The sequence below is a fragment of the Hemitrygon akajei genome, chromosome 2 (genome assembly GCF_048418815.1).
Source record: "Hemitrygon akajei chromosome 2, sHemAka1.3, whole genome shotgun sequence".
NCBI lineage: Eukaryota > Metazoa > Chordata > Chondrichthyes > Myliobatiformes > Dasyatidae > Hemitrygon > Hemitrygon akajei.
Genome location: NC_133125.1, coordinates 128,488,693 through 128,505,123, shown reverse-complemented (window position 1 = coordinate 128,505,123; position 16,431 = coordinate 128,488,693). Strand labels below are relative to the sequence as shown.

At 39.2% G+C, this 16,431-nt stretch overlaps 1 protein-coding gene across 9 annotated transcripts in view; it reads left to right on the top strand.

Moving 5' to 3' along the window:
* The window catches only part of scel (sciellin), a 79,861-nt gene extending 64,136 nt beyond the window's left edge, over positions 1-15,725 (top strand). For all 9 annotated transcript variants that reach the window (XM_073027658.1, XM_073027651.1, XM_073027640.1 and 6 more), the window contains 6 exons: positions 631-708; positions 1,960-2,034; positions 2,872-2,943; positions 8,364-8,472; positions 9,593-9,695; positions 13,862-15,725. In XM_073027658.1, the coding sequence (XP_072883759.1) occupies positions 631-708; positions 1,960-2,034; positions 2,872-2,943; positions 8,364-8,472; positions 9,593-9,695; positions 13,862-13,878 (454 nt within the window). In that variant the 3' untranslated portion in view covers positions 13,879-15,725. The remainder of the gene's footprint in view (positions 1-630; positions 709-1,959; positions 2,035-2,871; positions 2,944-8,363; positions 8,473-9,592; positions 9,696-13,861) is intronic.
* Positions 15,726-16,431: the final 706 nt, after the last annotated feature.

Below are 16,431 nucleotides of genomic sequence, written 5' to 3'. Positions count from 1 at the left end.
GTTATTGTGTGAACGGGTAAGCATCTATTAAACTAACTGGCATGTATTACACAGAGGTCATGTGACTCACCTCTTCCCATTTTACTTCCTCATCCTCCTTTGTATGTTGGCAAAGTGTCTTTGACCTGAAACATTCATTCTTTTTTCCGCAGTTGCTGCCTAACCTGCTGAGTGTTTTCAGAATTTTCTATTTCTTTTATTTCTGATTTCCAGCATCTACAGGTTTAGATTTCTAGTCTCTTATGCTGAGATAAATTCTATGAACTGTGAACTTGCAATCTAATATGATAGAAAATTATGAAATATTGGGGATGGAGTGCAGTCACATGAAGACAAGCTCTTAATTGTGTAAACACGTCTGAATTGCAGTGATCTGGTTAATCACTGCTAGGGATTGATTTTAAACATGACAATGGTGAAAATGGGTCATATTAAAGTAGTTTCCCAATATATGTCTTGATTTATTGATTGCAGTAAAGTCTGGAGTGGTAAGTAAACTGCGGTGTAGTTTGATATTGCACATTATGTGCAAACATTTAAAGGTAAATTACTTTGCTGAGATAAATCGGCATGACAATTTAAGGTGGTGCAGTTGTATCTATACAACTAATGGCTGTCTCTCTGTTCCAGCTCTAAGTCAGATGGTGGTAGAAGCCCATCCTCTGATGAGTATCAGTATAATTCTCGATCATCCTACAAGGAAAACAGGTAATTTACTCAATCTCTTTCTTCATCAACTTGGTGTTCTCCATTCCAAAGACCTGTGACTTTGCATATAGTACGCTCAGTCAGTATTGCTGGAGATGCTCTACTTCTGGCATCAGTGTGTTGCTCAAATACTGATTTTAGCTCTAGATTAAAGACATGTCAACTGAAATTTGAACTATTATAATAAACTTAAAATAAGGTGATAGAATAATAATGGATCATAAAGTCTTAAGCAAAAATCTATGTATTCAGCTTACAAAAGAAATTTATCCTCTACTGCATGGGCATTGTGGCAATGCTTGCTTATTGAAGTTCACTTTTGAATTTTAGTTCTGTTGAGTCAAATGAAACTGAAGTGCAGAAGTGAAATTGAACAGGTACTTTAGTACATCAGATGTTTAGCTCATATACCAGAGGACAAATTTCTGCCCAAAGCTTTCTATGGGTTCCACTGGCAGTGCAAGGGATGTTCTCCATACCTTGAGTAGAGACTATTCTCCTGTGGACAGGTACAACCAGCTGCTTACAATATATATTCATGACTTAGTGGAAGGAAGCAAATGTGAGTGACAGCAGAGTGGGTCAAGGTCAAGCCATGAGGACTTTACAAATAATTTATCGAGAGTATCAGTGACTGAATGATAAGTTAACAAATGGAGTATAAGGGGGAAAAATGTAAAGCTGTTCACTATTCCCCATTCGTGTTTCCCTCTCATACCTTCTCTTCTTCCCTGCCCATCATTCCCTCTAGTGCTCCTGCTCCTTCTCTTTCTTCCATGGTCTTCTCTCCTCACCTGTCAGATTTCCCCTACTCCAGCCCTTTATCTCTTTCACCAATTAACTTCCCAGCTCTTTACTTCAGCCCTTCCACATCTCCAGGTTTCACCTATCACCTGCCACCTTGTACTTCTTCCTTCCCTCCCTTCCCCCCCCCCCCCCCATCTTTTTATTCTGACTTTTCCCCTTCCTTTCCAGGCTTGATGAAGGACTGAAATATTGAATGTTTTCCACAGTTGCTTCCTGGCCTGTTTTGCACCTCCAGCTTGTTGTGTGTGTCGCTCTGCGTTTCTAGCAGCTGCAGATTTTTCCCATGTTCGTATATTGGAAGGAAGATTTGATATATAAAAAAAGATTATTAAACATATCTTGCATTTGATATGTAAGGAAAAATGATCAGAATTATCAAAAGTGAGTGCTGAACATGATATTGTATTGAAGTGCACCAAATTACAATTTCTGTTTTTCTCCTAGCCTTCCTTCTGATGATGATGAATCTTCAGGCTATCGATCCCCAGGCTATTCCCTGCAGAGAAACTGGAGCTCCAGGTCTGGCATTTGGTCTTTTCTGTAAATTCTGTTAAACAGTTTTAAAATCTATTAATTTATTATAGACAAATATGTTTAATGTGTTTGTAAGATCAAGGGAGTACAGTCTGTACAGAATGAGGATTGTGATATAGTACAATGAAATTCCCTCAGATTAAAAATTCTGTATTGATACTTACAATTTGATAAATATGCATGCCTTGTTGCACTTTATTGTGAATTACTTCTTTCAAAGTTTAACTCATATTTTACTTTCTTAAAGGATTTTGCTCCCTTTCTTTCTTGCCATAAATAGTTCTTGCAACCTGCAATCCTACGCTCTAAAATGAACAAAACAAGGAATGAGCAAGACACATTTTTAGCTCCATGAGGCAGATTATCGAGTGATTGTGGGTCACTTTTAGGGGTGGGATTGCAGGTTTCAGTAACTGTTCTTGCCAGAAAAGCAAAGGGGATAAATATGAGCTAATAGATTGGGGAAAAAAGACAATTCACAATAAAATGCAGGAGGAGAAGTATGTTTAATGTAGATGAAAATTAACATTTTTTGAGGCTGTGTTATAGTTTCATAGTTGAGAGTGCCTTAAATTAAGAGGGGCAGAAGAATTTTTTCTTATTTATACAGCCTTCTGAGTCAATGTAGATGTCAGCAGAACACTTCCATCTTTCCCATTCCCTTTTCCCATGAGATTCTATCTCACCTGCCCATCAACTCTCTTTTAAGTTATTTTCTTACTTACCTGCACCAAGAAGTAATTTATATTAGACAACCAAAAGAGAATGAATATAAAACATGGGACCAAACTGATCACATGATCTGTCTTTTTGTTTCCTCAGCTCGTCTCTTTCAGATGGCAAGAATCCTGCAAAAGTAATAACTATGACCACAAACTACACCAGTGCTGGACAGTAAGAAAACACATCCTTATTTTTGATTGAGTTAGTTTTGTGGTAGAAAATTCTTTGATGGGATGAAGACTTACTTAAATGTCCTGAGTAACACACACAAAATGCCAGAGGAACTCAGCAGGTCAGGCAGCATCTATAGAGGGGAATGGCAAAGGGTCCTGATGAAGGGTCTCGGCTTGAAACGCTGGTGGTTTGTTCCTCTCTATAGATGGTGGTGGTGGGGTGGGCGGGGGGTAGAACAACAATGTGTATGAGTTAGAGTAAAATCAAAATCTTCTTCTGGACACTTTTGTCAGTTCACCTTTGAAGTAAAGTATATTCTGTGGAATGTTTATCCACTTTCTAACACCAAATTAATCATCTAAATAAATGATATCATTAAACTGACAGAAGAAACTAAAACCAATGTCACAGGGATTGCCCTCTTGAGGTTCGGATTCAGATATATTGTAGAACTAGTGCAAAAAGAATCTTTACCCTGTCTTTGTCCTGGAAGCTGCCTTGGGGTTAAAGTTCAATGATGAATGATGACATATCAACTGACCACTTGACTCTGGATAATTCCATGGACTATCCCGAATGCCCCAATTGGGAGCCGGATCTTTTCCACTAATAAAGTCAAAAATGGTCAGTGTTTTTCAAAATGATAACTGAACAACAAGGGGAAGTACTTCAGTCATGCAAGGACAAAAATCGAAAATACAGCTTTGCAAACTAACAAGTAGTCCTCTCTGTCGGAATCAGAATCAGGTTTATTATCACTAACATTTGTCGGGAGATTTGGTATTTTGTGGCAGCAGTAGAGTGCAAAGGCAAAACAATTGCTATAAGTTACAATAAACAAACAATGCGAAAGAGGAAAAATGAGATAGTGCTCATGGGTCGTACAGGAATCTAATGGCGGAGGGGAAGAATCTGTTCCTCAAACATTGAGTATGGGTCTTCAATTTCCTGCACCTCCTCGCCAATGGTAGTAATGAGAAGAAACCATGTCCCAGATTGTGAGAGTTCTTAGTAATCCACAAAGTTCTGGATCGACTCAACATTCCAAAGCTTCTCAGGGGAGGTCTTCCAGTTACTAGCGAAGTCCGTTCTGAACTTGGCCCATGACAATGGGGTGGAGACACGGCCATGAATTCTTTTATCCGTACTATTTAAAATACAAACCTAATCCACATCCATGCTAGAGATATTGAGTGAGGCATGCAATACTCACATATGCTTTCTTGCCTTCATTATGTATTGGTGAATGTAAAGCTGAAATTGCAATAGTTCTACTTCAGTCCATTAATATCACTATGGATAGAGAGCAAATACAAGATGCTCAGATCTGAATGAACATAATTATCAAGTGCAGGAAGAAAGGAACAGAATTACAATCTAAGTCTCCTAACTAACTGACTGGTTGCATCCTGGTCTGGTATGGAAACACCAATGCCCCTGAAAGGAAATATCTACAAGAAGTAGTGGATACAGCCCAGTCAATCACGGGTAGAACCCTCCCCACTTTTGAGCCCACCTACAAGGAGAGCTGGTACAGGAAACCACCATCAATGGTCCCAACCATCCAGGCCATGCTCTCGTCTCACTGCTGCCATCAGGAAGAAGGTACAGGAGCCTCAGGACCCACACAAACAGATTCAGGAACAGTTATTACCCCTGAAGCATTAGGCTCTTGAACCAGAGAGGATAGCTACACTCACCCCAACACTGAACTGATTCCACACACTATGGAAGCAAAACACACAAAATGCTGGTGGAACGCAGCAGGCCAGACAGCATCTATAGGAAGAAGTACAGTCGATGTTTCGGGCTGAGACCCTTCATCAGGACTAGCTAAAAGAAAAGATAGTAAGAGATTTGAAAGTGGGGGGGAGATCTGAAATGATAGGAGAAGATGGGGGGGGTGAGGCTAAGAGCTGGAAAGGTAATTGGCAAAAGGGAAGGGAAAGGATCATGGGACGGGAGGCTAGGAAGAAAGAAAGCGGGAGGGGAGCACCAGAGGGAGATGGAGAGCAGGCAAGGAGTGATTGTGAGAGTGGCAGAGAGAGAGAAAAAGAGAGAGAGAGAGAAAAGGGGTGGGATAATAAATAAATTAATAAATAAAGGATGGGGTAAGCAAGGGAAGAGGGGCATTAATGGAAGTTAGAGAAATCAATGTTCATGCCATCAGGTTGGAGGCTACCCAGCCGGTATATAAGGTGTTGTTCCTCCAACCTGAATGTGGCTTCATCTTGACAGTAGAGGAGGCCATGGATAGACATATCAGAATGGGAATGAGACGTGGAATTAAAATGTGTGGCCACTGGGAGATCCTGCTTTCTCTGGCAGACCGAGCGTAGGTGTTCAGCGAAACGGTCTCCCAGTCTGCGTCGGGTCTCACCAATATATAAAAGGCTACACCGGGAGCACCGGATGCAGTATACCACACCAGCTGACTCACAGGTGAAGTGTCGCCTCACCTGGAAGGACTGTCTGGGGCCCTGAATGGTGGTGAGGGAGGAAGTGTAAGGGCAGGTGTAGCAATTGTTCCGTTTACAAAGATAAGTGCCAGGAGGGAGATCGGTGGGAAGGGATGGGGGGAACGAATGGACAAGGGAGTCGCATAGGGAGTGATCCCTGCGGAAAGCAGAAAGAGGGGAGGAGCGAAAGATGTGCGTGAAGGTGGGATCCTGCTGGAGGTGGCAGAAGTTATGGAGAATTATATGTTGGACGCGGAGGCTGGTAGGTGAGGACAAGGGGAACCCTATCCCTAGTGGGGTGGTGGGAAGATGGGGTGAGCGCAGATGTGTGTGAAATGGGAGAGATGCGTTTGAGAGCAGAATTGATGGTGGAAGAAGGGAAGCCCCTTTCTTTAAAAAAGGAAGACATCTCCTTCGTCCTGAGAGCAGATGCGGCGGAGATGGAGGAATTGCGAGAAGGGGATGGCATTTTTGCAAGAGACAGGGTGGAAGAGGAATAGTGCAGGTAGCTGTGAGAGTCCGTAGGCTTAGAGTAGATATTAGTAGATAAGTCGCCTCCAGAGGTGGCGACAGAAAGATCAAGAAAGGGAAGGGAGATGTTGGAAATGGACCAGGTAAATTTGAGGGCAGGGTGAAAGTTGGAGGCAAAGTTAATGAAGTCAACGAGCTCAGAATGCAGGAGGCAGCGCCAATGCAGTCTTCGATGTAGCGAAGGAAAAGTGGGGGATGGATACCCATATAGGCTTGGAACATGGACTGTTCCACAAAGCCAACAAAAAGGCAGGCATAACTGGGACCCATGCAGGTGCCCATGGCTACACCTTTGGTTTGGAGGAAGTGGGAGGAGCCAAAGGAGAAATTATTAAGAGTAAGGACTAATTCCGCTAGATGGGGGAGAGTGGTGGTAGAGGGGAACTGGTTAGGTCTGGAATCCAAAAAGAAGCAGAGAGCTTTGAGACCTTCCTGGTGGGGGATGGAGGTATATAGGGACTGGACATCCATAGTGAAAATAAGGCGGTGGGGGCCAGGGAACTTAAAATCATTCAAAAAATGCAAAGTGTGAGAAGAGTCACGAACGTAAGTGGGAAGGGATTGAATAAGGGGGGATAAAACAGTGTTGAGGTATGCAGAAATGTGTTTGGTGGGGCAGGAGCAAGCTGAGACAATAGGTCTATCTGGAGAGGCAGGTTTGTGGATCTTGGGTAGGAGGTAGAAATGGGAAGTGTGGGGTTTGGGAACTATGAGGTTGGTAGCAGTGGATGGGAGATTCCCCAAAGCTGATAAGGTTGGTGATGATGTGGGAGACAATGGCCTGGTGCTCCTTGGTAGGGTCATGATCGAGGGGTAAATAAGAGGAGGTATCAGCAAGTTGTTGTTGTGCCTCGGCCAGGTAGAGGTCAGTACGCCAGACTACAGCACCCCGTTTATCAGCGGGTTGTATAGTAAGGTTGGGATTGGTGCGGAGAGAGAGGAGAGCAGAGCGTTTTGAAGGAGTGAGATTGGAATTGGAACAAGGTGTAGTGAAGTTGAGGCGGTTGATGTCCCGTCAGCCGTTAGCAATAAAGAGATCCAGAGCAGGCAGAAGACCAGAACAGGGAGTCCATGAAGAGGAGGAGGGTTGAAGGCGGTGAGTCTACACACTATGGACTCACTTTCAAGGACTCTACAACTCATGTTCTCATTATCTATTTATTTATTTGTTTGTTTGTTTATTTATTTATTTCATTTTCATTTTGTATTGGCACAGTTTGTTGTTTTTGCACATCAGTTGTTAGTCCGTCTTTGTTGTGTGCAGTTTTTCATTGACTCTTAGTGTTTCTTTGTACTTACTGTGAATGCCTGCAAGAAAATGAACCTCAGGATAATATATGGTGACATATATATATAGATAGATAGATAATAAATTTAATTTGAACTTTGATACCTTGATGCTGCAAACAATGAATTTTTGAGGGATGTTTGTTCTGTTTACGTTTTTAGATAATGCCCAGAACAAGAACTGTAATCAAATGAAATTATTTTTATTAGTAAACCATTGAACAAATACTGTATAAATGTACTGCAAGCTTTCATTAGAGTAACACTTCAACAGTCTAGCACACTTGGGATTTAGTGGTGTCAGACTTACAGATTTTCGAGCCTTTTGAACGTGATTCCTATTAATGGGCCAAGATGCATTTAATTCGCCTTTTTTCAGATTTTACACAATAGATTGTCCAGTTATTATTAAAGTGAGTATGGGAATGTGGTCCCAATATGATTAATAGGGGTGCAGGAACACTAAATGCAAAACCCATCAGGATCTCTGAATGATAAGATCACCCATTTATCGGTGTTTTAATGAGAATGCTGAAATGTATAAATTATGTGCAGGAAAGTGTTAAACTGCATCTTTTATTTTTGGGTGAATTCTGCTCTTTGATATGTAAAGATGTTTGCAAATAACAATTGGTCCATAAACTTGTGATCAGAACTGATAAGGATTGCCCAAGCATGGTTGAAGTCACTTCTAGCTCGGCCTCCTCCCCTTCCCATGACTTCTTATTCCTTCATAAATGCCAAAAGGACTGTGCTTGGCATCTCCTTGCTGCACAGACAGGAAACCGTGTGTGGGTTTAAATCCAAATCTAAGCCTAAAAAATGGCAAAGCCAAGTATACCATCTGTTGCTACTTATAGGAATTTTTTTTCTTCATAATTTTGGTCTGTTCTTTTATCCAATTTTAAATGTGTCCCTGTGCACATTTTGTAATTGGAAATAAGGGCAAGTTATTGCTTTGTTCCTCCGCCCTACCCAACTGCATTCTCTTTCTGTCCTCATTTTAACATCACATGCTTCATGTTAATGATATTGGCAAAGGATGTTGATGATCTTCCAGAACCTTATTTTGAATCTGAGTAAGCATATAGTAACACTGTTTAATTCTCCTCAAATTAAGCTACAATGTTTGGCTTGCAGGACTACGAAAGATAAAAATGTGTGCAGCCAGTGCTACAAACCATTTAACAACAGTCCAAAAATGATCCTGGACGATCTGAACATTAACTGTCATGCATCATGCTTTAAGGTAAAACGATTTGAATGGTAATGAACCCACCTGTTACAGGTTGGTGATGTCATAGAGTCATAAGCAGTTGTGTCATAACAAGAGGTGATACAGCCAATCAGCTTTGATGGGAATCTTGGTCAGGATGGATCAGTCAGCCAAAGGGCCTGTTTCCTTGCTGTATGACTCCATGACTCAATTGTATGCCGACTGGGGAGGTATTATTGAGCCTTATCCCACTCTTCAGCTCTTGGTCAATAGCATTGTAAATCGTAGAAATTCACGCACATATTCTAAACAGGTCCCTCATTCCTAAACCTAACATAAAGGTGGCAATGTGCAAAATCTCCAACATAAGTAGCAAAACCATGTCCCATCTGCCATGATCATGAGAAAATGGCCTGTTTAGTCCTCTTACTAGAAGGCATCAGTTAAACATTATCACAGCCTTATGTTTAACAGTAGGTTGTTTCCACCTTTTTGGTATCACTCTGTAGTGAAACAAGAAAGGCTTACTCGGCACTAGAACCATCAGAAGTTTAACCGACATTATATGGACTCAAACGCATACACTCACAGTCTATTGGCCATGTTATTTTCCTTCAAAAGTTAATTAATGGTGCCTGTTGTTTATTGCCATTAAAAATTCAATAGTACATCCTGCCTGTCAGAGTTATTTGTCAAATTGGGTCACAAGTTGTCCATATTATCAAGTATATCATCCCTCACACATTGAATTTATAAAAGTAATCCTCAAAAATGCATTTCCTATCCATATTTTTACCTTGAACATCCATTGTTTGGTGAGTTTTCAGTGGATACCAATCCATGGAAACTCTTCACATTCAATACAAAATTACTTCAGGCTTTGTCTCGACATCAGCCTATTAGGCATCATTCCAACTTCCCTAGTCTTCAGACCAGACATACTGAAGGAACACCTTAAAGACATAGAGAAATAATTCACCTGTTACCACCTGCCACCCACCTCTCAAAACTAGTGCACAGGAGATCAGTAAGCCTCTGCAAGTGAAAGAAAAGTTGTGTTTCTATTTAATTTGGTTTTGTTGGTAGGATTTGCTAAAGTGTATGTGTTAGTTCATTTCAACAGATTATATAATTACATTTTATTTTGCTGCAGTGTCAAATTTGCAACCGATCACTTGAAAACCTGAATGCTGGAGACAGTCTCTGGGTTCACCATCGTACTGTGCATTGCGAATCATGCTATGATAGAGCAAAAGGTGAGTGACAGCATTTACAGAGGCAAATTAAAATACTGGCCTGGATGTTGTTGACCATATAGTGCAAAGCGCACAGAAGTTCCTTTCACAAGTATTGTTACATTTGGGGCTTTCCAAACAAACAGAAAGTCCCCAAACATATCCACGAGGAAATCTGCAGAAGCTGGAAATTCAAGCAACACACACAGAATGCTGGTGGAACGCAGCAGGCCAGGCAGCATCCATAGGAAGAAGATTAGTCGACATTTTGGGCCGAGACCCTTCGTCAGGACTAACTGAAAGAAAAGATAGTAAGAGATTTGAAAGTGGGATGACACTTCACCTGTGAGTCGGCTGGTGTGGTATACTGTGTCTGGTGTTCCCAGTGCGGCCTTCTATATATTGGTGAGACCCGACGCAGGCTGGGAGACCTTTTCGCTGAACGTCTACACTCTGTCCGCCAGAGAAAGCAGTATCTCCCAATAGCCACGCATTTTAATTCCACGTCCCATTCCCATTCTGATATGTTTATCCATGGCCTCCTCTACTGTCAAGATGAAACCACACTCAGGTTGGAGGAATAACACCTTATATTCCGCCTCAGTAGCCTTCAACCTGATGGCATGAACGTTGATTTCTCTAACTTCTGTTAATGCCCCTCCTCCCCTTCTTACCCCATCCCTTATTTACTTATTTCCCCCCTTTTCTTCTCTCTCTACCCCTCTCACAATCACTCCTTGCCTGCTCTCCATCTCCCTCTGGTGCTCCCCTCCCCTTTTCTTTCTCCCTAGGCCTCCCATCCCATGACCCTTTCCCTTCTCTAGCTGTGTATCCCTTTTGCCAATCAACTTTCCAGCTCTTAGCTTTATCCCTCCCCTTCCTGTCTTCTCCTATCATTATGGATTTTCCCCTCCCCTTCCCACTTTCATACCTCTTACTATCCTTTCTTTCAGTTAGTCCTGACAAAGGGTCTCAGTCAGAAACTTCCTACTTCTTCCTATACATGTTGCCTGGCCTGCTGCATTCTACCAGCATTTTGTGTGTGTTGTCTCCAAACATATCACACAATTGAGTATGATATCATGGTAACAGCTTGTGTGTTTCTCAAGCAGCAAAATTGAGGAATCTTCTCTTGGATGCTTAGTCCAAGATTTCCTTCTCTTTTTTAAATCTTTTTATTAATTTTAAACAAGCATAATAAGTAAATTTACAAACATTGAAATTAAAGCTTGCTAAATTGGTTCCTGACTGGTTGGAGAAAATTCTTTGAGTAACTTATTGTCGCCCAATCTTAAATAGCAAAATATATGGAATGAAAGAGGCCATGTTCAATTTGAAATACTGACAGAATTTTTGAAATTTTAAGGTGGCAGACTTGAAGCTAATGTATTATTTTTAAAAAGTAGATATGCAATATTTTTGGAAATAACTATGTATGTAGCTTAAATATATAATTAGGCTATGCAAGTTAAATTGCAATCCTACCTATGCCTCTATAGCATTGATAGGAAATCCATGGATATCACTTTGAGCAAGTAGTTTGCAAATTGCAGTACTGTTTAGAAACGTGAGTTCAGATGGAAATTACTATCCATATTCTAACTCTTACCCTGCCGTCCATGCTGAGTAGCCATCCTTACACATTATGCATCCAGTTTTAGCAACATGTTGAATTTAGAATTCAAAACCCTCCATGTTTTTGCCTTTCCCTGTGTCTGTGAATACCTTAAGTATTCTATGCTTTAGAATACACTGAGACACACCAAATATATCAAATTGTGCTGGAGGGTTATTCACAAGATAACCTACTGTTGACATGTCTTGAAGTTCTTTGGTGAAAACAGAATGACTCTGAAACTGCTACATTGCTTGAAAAGTAGGCATATCACATGACTCTACCAATAGAATAGCACTATTTAACATGCATCAGCAATGACAGATGTTCCTGGCATAGAGATAAATTACAGGGGATATCTGCACATCTCTCATGTTGTTCATTTTCCATTTAAATTGTTCTTCCTCTGGTGTTGTGTTCAGTTGCCAAGGCAATAATCTATAGATAGCTGAACAGTATGTTGGTTAGCTCCTTCAAGTTGCAACAAAAAACCATCCTCTTTAATCTTTGGCCTTTAATGTATCCTACTGTCATCAAATGTTTGATTGAACTCCGGTAATAATTTTTGCAAAGTTAAAGGCACTATATAAATGTAGGTTGTCATTGTTTTGGTAATGCCAAGTCTATATTGATACTCCTTGTATCAGTCCATCATCCTAACTTGGAACGAAAAGTCTGAAGAAATTCACTACTTTCCTTTTTAGGCTGCCCTATTCAAACTTACAGTGTCAATGCATTGCAACACGTGAACATTTTGTTATGATAGTTCTTTAAATTCACAGTGGGTTTCAGAATTAGAGATACAGTTCAAGTTGAAGCTTAATTGTCATTCACCCATATATAAATGCCCATGAATACAGCCAAAAAAGACAGCGTTACTTTGGGGCCAAGGTGCAAAACACTACCAACGGTCATACACAGTATGAAGCACGTTAAGCTCATATAAGATAGCAAGCACATATAAGATAGCAGTAATATACAGTATCGCAAAAAATATAGTCCAAATCTCTGAGTCCATGAATGTTGTAGAAGTCTGCGGTCGAATACAGTACTTCTCTCGAGTGAACACTGGAGGCAGCACCAACTCCAGCAAGGATGCCATGCCACACCACCTCTGCCACTCTGGTGGAGTGCCCAACTTTGACGCCTCTCCCTGGGCTGCTGCTAACAGGCAACACCGCACTTGAAACCTAATCCTCACTATGACTGAGGTTACTGCCATCTGCCCCTGCCGTATGCCAATAAATCAATGAAATGGGCTTGCAGCATTTCACACCACTAATGTCCAACAGGGCCTTACGATCACAAGAAAAGCGACTAAGATAATCATTTGCTGTTAGACTGCACATCTCCTTCGCGCACCAACACCTCTGTTACAGGCAGAGTCATGCTCCACACCCAAGTCTAGCTCCTTCAGTTTCTCTGCCAACAAGCAATTCGCTGATGGGGTAGACCTGCAGTACTTTAAGTTCTTAATGACCAGCAGGGTCTTGTGATGATAAAAAAATACATTTATAAAAGAAAAATACATCTTTGGCTGACCCTGTAGAAGCCGCTGTGTCCAAGCATGCCGCCATCTTACCAGAAGGCAAGATAGAATGCATCCTACAACATTTTAGAGAATATTTTACTATTTGTTGGACAGGAATTCTATAACATGTTGGCAGCAGTTACACCCAGAAATGCTGTTTGCTTCCCATAACAAATAAATTTCTATTCATCTAACAACTTTGCAAAATAACTTAACAACAGATAAAAAAAAGAATAGGTACAAACAGAAAGATATTCTTTCCGGATTTTCTTTCACGCTTAATCTTAACAAACCGAGTTTATTTGCCTCTACTTCAATTCTGTCTTTGGGGGAGGCTTTGAACATACAAAGAAGTATAAAACAGGCAATAGTGAAACTGTTACCCATTTCACCTTTCTCTGAGATGTCATCTCACTCCAGTCAGCGATACTATTAACTGGAATGAATGGAAGACAGCTTGTTAATTTACTAATGCTTATTTTACACTAAGGTGCAAGCTCAACAATTTCCCAGCAGTCTGATTGATGGATCTTTTGCCGCTGATTTATTCTTTCTGCCTTCAGATGATACTGTAATGTTTTACACTTTGCAACTTAGGAATTTGTATTTGTAGGTTTATATTACATAACTACTCTTTATTAACTGCCGGTTATGATATTCATTTCCACTGAAGTTAATGGAACCAAACTTCAATAGGGGAATATAATTAGTGTCTGTCAGTATTATATCCACTTAATGCCAGTGAACTGAGATAAATTTCTATCTTTCATTATAGTATCATTGAATAATAATCTGATTTTCCATATCTTCTCTTCTCCATGATGGTTATTATGAATCTTGGCTTATCCAGAATATATTTTTATAAAAATTATTCAATAGCTTTGGTGTAATCTAGACTGGCTTGCAGTGATATGTTTCACTTAATGAACAGCATATTGTTAATGGAACATCATTCTATATGATTCTAAATACAAAATACAATAAGATATAGAATTTTTATTTTGGTTTTGAAACCTGAAGAACCTTTCTGCTTTTTTATAGCTCAGCTTGGATACTAAATGGAACCTCAATAGAACCCTTCTATGGCTTGGGATCTACTGGGGATTAAAGAACATATTTACACAGCATTTTGGACTTTGAAGTTATTTCACACAAATTATATTGCTTTTCTATAATTGTAATTTCTGGATTCCATTTTAAAATAACGGAGAACTGTATCTCTAAATCCTCTTCATGTTATGTACTATAGACCAATTTGATGAAAAGAACCGGTGTATGTGAGGTGAAAGCATTGCTTCTGGTGAAGGTGAATAGCCGCCATAAAGTAATTTTTTTACTTGCTTAATGTATATTTAAAGAGGAATACTAATATCTAATCAGCTCTCCTTCTTAAGACAATATTTACCAGTTTATGCTATGTAAACCATTAATTACTGTGCTAATTTTGCTTTATCTAAAGAACCATGTACTCCAAATTATGTTAGACATCTAATTAAAATACATAAATTGAACATAAAGCCTTCATTTAAAACAAACTTGCAATGCAAACATTCTTCCATCTTTCTAATATATAATTACTGGACTAATAACCAAAAAGGCTCATACATTAAAGATTTTTTGATGTACAGTAAGAGTTCCATTCTTGAAGAGGCATCTTTAACTACCATGGTGCAGAAATCTTATATCTGTATGGCTTAATTTAGCAATATATTTAAAATTTGAAGATGTTCAATAAAAATGGTGTTCATGGACAATTTGCGTTACACAATTTCATTGGAGCATTGGTAATTGTGTCATGCACCGTCCTATTTAGTATGACAATGTTCTTTCTTTAAATGCTGGCATTGTTATTGAAGATAATTTTCTAAATTTTATGGAGATTTATATTTCTATATGGTACAGATCATGTGTAAATGTCATTATCTTTTTATTTCAATTACTGTTGTTATCTTTGTAACTAATGAGTGGCCAGATTTTTCTATTGGTCTGGAGTAATAGCTGATCATAACAACAGAAGCATTGATAAGATCCTTCAAACATATGCACAACATTAATGTGTCCAAGTTGTAGATTTTTCTACTAGTAGAGATGAATAATCAGGCATTTTTAAAAAATCTATCGGCTGGATAGCAGTTGTGAAAGTGATTTGAGTTGAATTCAGTTTGTTTACATTTGCAACAGTTGATAGCTCTAATGATTAAAATAAAGGAACAAAATGTTGTTGTTCTGCTGCCAATAGAACTACTTCTGAATGTTGCCTATAGAAATTTGTGGCCTACTCAGTCACAATATGCTGAAAGATGGTTTAGATCTTTTAATGAACAAAAATATGGTTTAAGCTGGTTGTAATTCAAATAGATATTGAAATTGGTCAGATTTAATTGCAAATCTTGCATACCATACGTTACATCATCTTTAAAAATGCCTCCTTCTTTATTTACAAGAGTGCTGCTCCATTATGCCTAATTAACTTGTTGGCAATCTAGGATTCAAAATCAGATCTCATAGAAAAGAAATGAGAACACGTGATTTTACAAAACTTTGAAAACTGAACATCTTTCACATTCTCAGTTTCTCTAATAATTGACCATAAATTTAGATGATATATACACCTGTACTGAGAATAACATAATTTGGTCTAATGGATCTAAACAATCAACTTATCTGAAGCAGGCAGCAATTTGATTGCCAACATGGAATACTATCTTGTAACTGAGGAATATTGTAACTTCTCTGGTATGCATTATGGCATGAACATACTGCTGGCATAGAGGTGTTTTGTTGACAATATTGTGCTAATAAAAGAACTAAGCAAAATAGTAAGCTTTACTCTTAATTATGTGTGTATTGACTTTGTAATTTGAAAACCATTGCTTTTTATTTCACATTAAAATGTTAACTCAGATTTATTTTGATTACTTATTTGTGGGAATATGGTTATTGTCTGAAACCAGCATGTATTCTTCATCCTCAATAGTTCAAAGTAAATTTATAATCTAAGGATGCGTATGTTATATTACCCTGAAATTTATTTTCTTGCATGCTTTTACAGTAGATACAAAGAAACACAATAGAATCAATGAAAAGCCACACACAAAGATGAACAGACAACTCAGGTGCGAAAGAAGACAAACTGTGCAAATGCAAAAAAAAAGTAATAAATAATACTGAGAACATGATTGTAAAGTCCTTGAACGTGAGTTTATAGGTTGTGGATCCAGGTGAGGTGAGTGTGGTTATGCACACTGGTTCAGAAGGGTAATAACTATCCCTGAGACTGGTGATGAAATCATCTTGTGATTTCAATCTCTGAGGCCGACATGAGAGCATCCTTCAGGAGGGTGAACCCATGGAAAACATCTGGCCCAGATGGTGTACCTGGTCGAGTCCTTGAACTGTGTGGTTTGCAGGGCAATGCTAAAGGCAGTTAAAACCCAGCGTTATTTCTACGGGACTGTGGTTACAAAGTTGCCAAATCAGGCTGAGAAAGGCAGTTTTATTTTCCCTAAAGAACACAAGTAAATCAAATAGTTTGCAAAAAGAATATTTCATCATTGTTGAAACTAACTCTTTCAGTTCCATGGTTAAATATGAACTCATAACCATATGAG